The 7,765-nt window shown below is 41.9% G+C and overlaps 1 protein-coding gene across 1 annotated transcript; it reads left to right on the forward strand.

The window, feature by feature from the left end:
• The first annotated feature begins 394 nt into the window (after positions 1-394).
• LOC118323109 (transcription factor Sox-8) lies at positions 395-3,939 on the forward strand. The gene is made up of 3 exons (XM_035655033.1): positions 395-810; positions 1,206-1,441; positions 1,588-3,939. The coding sequence occupies exons 1-3, from the start codon at positions 395-397 to the stop codon at positions 2,340-2,342; spliced, it is 1,407 nt and encodes a 468-aa protein (XP_035510926.1). The 3' UTR covers positions 2,343-3,939.
• Positions 3,940-7,765: the final 3,826 nt, after the last annotated feature.

Here is a 7,765-nt window from a genome sequence, read left to right on the forward strand (position 1 = left end):
ATGGGTATCACATAAAAGCATGAACCAATGGAGGGAAAGTGGTAAATTGGTCCAGCCAATCCCAGGCGGAGGGTGGAGTGACGATTTTAAAACTCCAACTCAAGTTGCTGTAACGTGTAGCTCCTCAGCTCACATTGTGGACCACAACTTTCACGACTGCACCTCCCATGACAGCCTTGGAAAACAAGACTAACGAAGACAAACAAACAGGGAAACAGAAGGAAAACAACGGACTCGTATTGACTGAAATTGTTATCGGAATTTACTGTGGCGCACCGTGCGTAAAAGACGCACTGGCCACTTCGCTGCGCACTTGAATTTAGTGGTAACATTTGATTGTTTTTAATTGAAGATTCCATTTTCGGATTTCCATCCCCAAGGGGCTGAACAAATCATGTTAAAAATGACAGAGGAGCATGACAAGTGTGTCAGCGACCAGCCGTGCAGTCCATCGGGCACAAACAGCTCCATGTCCCAGGACGAGTCCGACTCCGATGCGCCGTCCTCACCGACGGGCTCCGACGGCCAAGGATCCCTGCTCACCGGTTTGGGCAAGAAACTGGACTCCGAGGATGACGACCGGTTCCCAGCTTGCATACGGGACGCCGTCTCTCAGGTCCTCAAAGGATACGACTGGTCCTTGGTGCCCATGCCCGTGAGAGGGAATGGATCTCTGAAGAGTAAACCTCACGTCAAGAGACCCATGAATGCGTTCATGGTTTGGGCGCAAGCGGCCCGCAGAAAGCTGGCGGATCAATATCCACACCTGCACAACGCCGAACTGAGCAAGACTCTGGGGAAACTGTGGCGGTAAGGAAATATTCTATTTATTATAAAGAAAAAATCAGGATAAAGAGGGTGTGAATTAATATTATTAAAAGAAAATTACTATAAGGACACATGTCTACAGAATTGGGCATCATTTCAAGTTAATCATTTCATAAATAATATTAGACACATATATATATTTTTCACAGCTTCTCAGTTACATATAAATGTATATTTTACTACATTTAAAAAAGTTATGGTTTTGAATTGAATGTTTTATAAGAAATTAACAAATAAAAAATGTTTCCTTCCAACCTCTTGACAATAAATACAAAGCTCTAGAAGTAACTTGGGTCATCTAACAATGTTATATTTTCATCTTTATTTTATTCAACTGCATTCATTTTAATGTTTTTTAATTTTTTTTTCTACCACAGTTTGCTCTCAGAAAGTGAGAAGAGGCCGTTTGTAGAGGAAGCAGAGAGGCTTCGGGTTCAGCACAAGAAAGATCATCCAGACTACAAGTACCAGCCCCGGCGACGGAAGAATGTGAAACCAGGCCAGAGCGACTCAGACTCGGGAGCAGAACTGGCACATCACATGTATAAAGCTGAACCAGGGATGGGAGGACTGGCAGGGATTACTGATGGACACCACCACCCTGAACACACAGGTATGTTTTCAAATTTAATACAATAAATCGTGCAAAATAAAATAAAAAAATGTTTTAGGAATGAAATAATTGTAGCCTACTTTAAATTGTTTGTATCATTTTGTATTTGAGTGATGACTTTATTTTTTATATTACTTTGTTTCCAGGGCAGACCCATGGTCCCCCTACGCCACCCACTACTCCCAAAACAGACCTGCACCATGGGGTGAAGCAGGATCTGAAACATGAAGGCCGTCGTCTTGTTGACAGCACCAGGCAAAACATTGACTTCAGCAACGTAGATATCTCTGAGCTCAGCACTGATGTCATCAGCAACATGGAGACCTTCGATGTGCACGAGTTTGACCAGTACCTCCCGCTCAACGGCCACGCCTCAGGCTCCTCCACCCTGCCTCCAGACCACAGCCACGGGCAGCCTCCAGCGCCTGGTGGCTCTTACACTTCCTCATACAGCCACGCGGGTGCCAACGGGTCAGCGTGGAGCCGCAAGACCACCATGTCCTCATCCTCTCCCTCTGCCAGCGATGTAGGCCAGCACCGGCTCCACATTAAAACAGAGCAACTGAGCCCCAGCCACTACAGTGAGCACTCCCACAGGTCACCCTCACACTCCGATTACGGCTCCTACAGTAGCCAGGCCTGTGTCACCTCGGCCACGTCAGCTGCCTCAGCTGCAGCGTCTTTCTCTAGCTCCCAGTGTGACTATACTGACATCCAGAGCTCCAACTATTACAACCCTTACTCTGGCTACCCTTCTAGCCTCTACCAGTACCCCTACTTCCACTCATCCAGGCGGCCCTACGGCAGCCCCATCCTCAACAGTCTGTCCATGGCTCCTGCCCACAGCCCCACTGCCTCCAGCTGGGACCAGCCTGTCTACACCACGCTGTCTCGGCCTTAAGGGGACAAGAAACAGCGTCAGTTCGCACCAGAGACTCATTCAGAGACTCATTCAGATCGATGCACTACTAATGAAGGAAGTAAGGAGCAGGTGGAGAAGCATGTGAAGGGGGTAGTAGGCTACCTGTGACCATTTGAACGTGAAACAAACAAAAGAAAAAAGTGCCTGCTGATTTTATACAAAGTTATATTGTTGCGATGAAAACACACTTGTACAGACTTTTTACACAAAGACAAATTGTGTTGTGTGGTGAGCCAAACTCCTCCATGAGGAAATGTCGCCTACGCCTACATCCTGTACATCCCCCCCAATCTTTCCAGTTTAAGATTGCACGTGTGTGCACACTTGAGGTAAAGCAAAGGCCTGCCACTGAGTTATGTAGGAGAGAAATGCTTTGGCTCAGTTCTGTTGTGAAGCAGATGGAGAAGCAGATACATTGGAGACGGGACCAATTATGTGAATTTGCAGTAAAATTTACATTAATGGCTAGAGCTATATCGAAGCACATTTGGCCATTTGCGTCAGTGGATCAGTCTTAATTGAATGGCTCATATGAATTTTATAGTGTCATTTTGGCATAAAAGTCTTATATGTATTTATGTTCATGCATTATTGGTTTCTTTTTTTGTTCTTAAGTAGATAAACACATGTAATGTGGGGTTGGTTATTTGCAGTACTGTTTGGCTTTTAATGAAAATAAGGTAAATGAAGTGAAGGGCAGTACAAGTACAATAATTATAGATATCATTCCGTTGAAGACCAATTTCCAGTAACATCTCCATTCCAAGTTGCAAGCAAACGTAGCCGGACCAACAGACTCGCACAGGACAGAACAGGTGTCTGAAAGCTATGCTTGGCAAATTGCGATTAGTCATGATCTAGGGTTAAAGGAAATGCGGTAAAATAACACCACACACTCTGAGTGACATGTCAGCTGGACCTACGTGGATGGACAACACACAGATATGTGCACGTGTGAATGTGCATCAGGGAGATAAAGTACTTCTGTATATGTGAGCCATTTCCTTGGGAAAGAGTGTCCCATGACATGATACACACCAAATGATACTTACACTACTCTTTGCTGAATAAGATCTTTGAACTTCTTCCATGACTCAAAGAAGAAAATTTAGGGTTTAAAGAGGAAATTAAGAGTGTGTGTGTATTTGCCCATATTTATCTCATCAACCATCAAGTGCCAACTCACTGCTGCAGTCTCGCGCAAAATGTTTTTGTGCCTTCTAATGCTTATTGTCAGTATTTCAATATGAAATTGAATTATTAACAAACTTCAGGCAGCACACAATCAGTAATCCACACCAGAAACTCCTGCAGTTAACCTGATTATATCCTTGATTTGATATCATTCCTTACAGCCTTGGTTTGTAATGTTCTGTGAGATGCTGTATGAGAAACGTATGGAGCGCCATGTTCCAAGTTTTGTCCACAGAACTGTGTTTTGTATATTATTCTGGTGTATAATTTTGAGAAAGGCTGTGAAAATTATTGTTGTTCTATTAACTAGAGTTTCATTCACACATGCACAGCTAACCCATTCGCTGGCCATTTTTAAAAAATAAAAGATTCTTTTTCTGGATATTTGTCTTTGTCATTTTATTTGCATCCATATTTAATTTCAACTTATTAATATTTGTTCTGAAATACATTTGGAAATAATTTATGGAAAAACAACAACAACAACAGCAACAAAGGTTCGGGTTATGGGTTTTCCTTCGCCCTGGGTACCAGCTGTTTATATTAGCCTTCTTGTCAAACATCTGTACTGTGAGCCACAGCTGTGAGGCGACACCTTTAGGGAATTTATTCTCAACACTTATCCAGTGCTACAGTTTTACAAAGTGACAGTAATTAAACTTTCACAGTAAATTTAATTGGATGCTGCTCAAATTAGGTGGAGGTAAGTATATCAAACTCTATTGTCGCAAAATGCAAAATAGATGCTAAGTTATCCTTTTGCTGTAAAAGCTTTTCATTTAGTCTTTTTTCAGAAATATACAGAAAATAAAACTCCCATGTTGCATTTCTGATGCCACTGTCAGAACCTTCTGACCTTACAGGGCCTTGAGTTGACACTTTATATGGGGCTATAGGTGTACCTACAAAAGTAGAAAAGTTAAGATTTCTGCGTTAAACCACCAGCAAGAGAAGAATGAGAAGAGATCCCATCTCCTCTGGTCCAGTGGGTAGAATGCTCAAGTTGGCCTTGGCATGCATGCCAAGCAGCCGTCCCTAACCAGTCCAGGGAGAAGCCAAGTGCCAGGGCCGCGCTGCTGAATTTTAATGATTCATTATGCTGTGGAGGGGCCCCATTGTGTCCCTTTATCCGGAGAGCTAGAAAGGAATTAATTGGACAGAAAATGGAAGGGCAAGGGGAACTGACAAGCCATTAAGAGGGTCCTGAATGGACGATTAGATGCACATGGGGGAGGATTTTCCCCCCCTTGCTGTCTCATATCGCGGCGCTTCACAAACAAAAAAACAACAAGAACAACCACAATGACCACCAGACCAAACTGTAGAAATCATATCAGCGCACATAATCTGTAGATAATAAAAGAAGATAATACCACAGCAGATGGGGTGTGGGTGGCTCAAGAACGACTTGTTGTTTTTCTTCCCTCAAAGTCTTGTTTTTTTTCACCAGTGTTTGCCAAATACTTTCAGGAGGAACTCTTGAGAAAGAACAGGAGTGAATAAAAGTGAGGCAAAAAGGCTCTTCAGGGTGCTTGGGTCCTTTTTCCCTGGAACTGGTCCACAGTTTCTGATTGGACCTCTTGAAAGCCCTACTGTAAATAGCTTAAAAAAATGAACTGCAATGGGGAGACTTCATTCCTTCATTCAGTGTACTGTGCTGATGTAACTGAATGAATGAAGGAAGGAACATTTTTACACTTTAGTTGGAACATTGTCTGAGAAGAAATGTACATTCATGGACATAATTTCACATCGGGTGCAACGGTAGTGCACCACATCATATACAGTCGAAGCTTATGCACACACAAACTCTACCATTCCACACTTACATGAATGCAGAAATTGGAAATGAAATATAATTTACAGTAATTTTAACACTGCCGCACTGAGGCTGTGCTACATTCCAGCTGTCACAGTTATTGTTGATGGAGGAAGGGCGTTATTGGCCGAAGTGGGAGTCGCGGTCTTGGACCCAGAGGACATAAGGGGGAAGCGAAATGAACCCAGTGAAACTGGTGCTTCCACCACCTGACCACATCCCATTGTTAGGAGGAGGATAACTCTGCTGGTAATAGTCTCATCCTGTTTAATGAGCCTGGCTGACTCAGGGCATGTTTCGGGGAAAAAGAGGGAGCTGGGAACTGTGAAAACTCTGAGAATGCGAGGCTGATTTGCAAGGGAAATGAAGTGGACATAAAGTATGGTTATTGCCCGCCCAGCCTGATTCCACTTGATGCAATGAGTCTCTTTTAAGTTCTCTCAAACCTCATCCCACATACATCTCATGTCTCATCATCGATGGCATTTTATTTTGTCTACAAAAACAAGAAAACGTGTTCCCTTCAACAAGTGATTAAATCAATGGAGTTATATAACAGATGATATTATTTTGGTGTTTATTTTGTGGTTTTCATCACTCTCATACAATTGGGTGATGCCTTAAATACTTGAACTAGTTTATTTCACTGTAAAGTTTGCAGAAAATGCAGGTTTGCCTCTGGAACTGCAACATATAGAGTAAATCAAAATGGCATACAGTAGTACTGTCTGGCCCACTTGTTTGCTGTATCTTGCGCTGCTTCCAAAGCAAACACTAAATTGTAGCCGCCTTACCCAAGTAAATGACTTCCTGAGGCTTGTTTTGCCTTGTCTGCCTGTTCTTCTCACTAAATAAAGGAGTCTATTTTATTATTGGTGTCTGCTGTGTTTGCTGGCGTGACCAGGCCAAGCAAAATATGGTGGCAGACAGAACCAACATTGACTTACTCAATTCCTCACGGATAGGCCCGCACAAAGAAAAAGGGAGGGAAGCAGAGTGCCAGCACCCCTGCTCTAGAAATGCCACTATAATTGATGCTGGCTCTACCAAGGTCACCTACGATTGGCCGGCAATACTGACATCAACCAGTTCCTGTGAGGGCCTGATGCTCGCTTCAACCGTACTTAAACACAGTACAAGTAAAATGTTTGAAAAAAAAAAAAAGAGTTTCTTTCAAAGTACAAACCAGGTTGGTTTAAATGTCAAGTATTGAAATATTTCTTGGTAAATCATAAGGGATTAATGAATAAAGCTCTTTGAAAACATTGTAATCATAAAATATAAAATCTGGTGCTTCAATCAGGCATGGAAAAAAAATCCATTTTGACTTAAATCTTTCCCAGTGGAGCAACTGATTGTGGTTGTTTACTGAAAAGATAATCAGACCTGGGTCTAAAACTATTTGCAAATAATTCTCAGTGTCTGTTTCAACCTGCGTGGAGTGCCAGATGGGGAGGGATTACTGCACCACGGAAAGTCAGAGCGTGTCAGGCTACTTCGTCTACTTTTCTGATTAATGAAACTTTCTGGTACACATTATAAATTTCACATTTAGTAAAATCACATTTTTAATATACCCATAAAAGTATAAAAACAAAGCTTGGATATTAAATAAATAAATAATATTTTACCAAAAGTGGGGTTCATCAGCATTGTGAAATGGTGATAGTGATGGTGTTGAAGACAAACAAACACCACAGGTGGAGTGTTCCAATTTTTATCTTTATTTTGTTTTTTAAAGGAAAAGAAATAAAGAAAATTGAAAAAATACAGCAACAATTTGACATCTGGTCATGTTCTGTTCTCTGAACAGTTGTCCACAGTCTTTCACTTTCTTTTTTCATTTGTTCTCTCCTTTTCACTTTTTCTTGGCACATCTCAATTGTGAATGGGGTGGCAGCATAGCTGCTCATCTTCTTTCCACAGCTTTAAGACTTGTTGATTAGTAACTATGGCTGTGTTTTCATTGTCACAGCTTTCTGCTTTTGTTGAACTGTGGCACATTTCCATCATCATGTACTTTCTCCATCTTTACTTGAAGTTATCTCATCTCAACCTTTTTCCCTTCACACTTCCTGTCTCCGTACTCATCACAGAGTGTGTCCACTGTCCCGTGTTTAAGTCACACTGGAAAGACTTCTGATGATTGGACAGTAGTTAACCTAATATTTTTCTGTCCCCCATGAAATTTAAAATGTAAAAGAGTAGAGCTTTGTAATCTAGTTCTGCATGTATGTCATTGTAAATGGACACTGTTTGTGGGGACTTTATTAAGCCCACAATCATTCATTTAAAATTGTTATGTTAATAGGGGAATCTCTCTTCTGGCCAACATAATTAGGAATCATGAATTAGCATATTGCTGCCCCCACCACACACACACACACAC

The sequence above is a fragment of the Morone saxatilis genome, unplaced genomic scaffold (assembly GCF_004916995.1).
Source record: "Morone saxatilis isolate NCDOM2014 unplaced genomic scaffold, NCSU_SB_2.0 Contig14, whole genome shotgun sequence".
Taxonomy (NCBI): Eukaryota; Metazoa; Chordata; class Actinopteri; family Moronidae; genus Morone; species Morone saxatilis.

What these genes read in the sequence shown, in the direction of transcription:
- LOC118323109 (XM_035655033.1), top strand. Translation starts at nt 395, where the DNA reads ATGTTAAAAATGACAGAGGAGCATGACAAGTGTGTCAGCGACCAGCCG. An exon ending in ACTCTGGGGAAACTGTGGCG is followed by an intron (nt 811 to 1,205) that starts GTAAGGAAATAT and finishes TTTCTACCACAG; the next exon opens with TTTGCTCTCAGAAAGTGAGA. An exon ending in CCACCACCCTGAACACACAG is followed by an intron (nt 1,442 to 1,587) that starts GTATGTTTTCAA and finishes CTTTGTTTCCAG; the next exon opens with GGCAGACCCATGGTCCCCCT.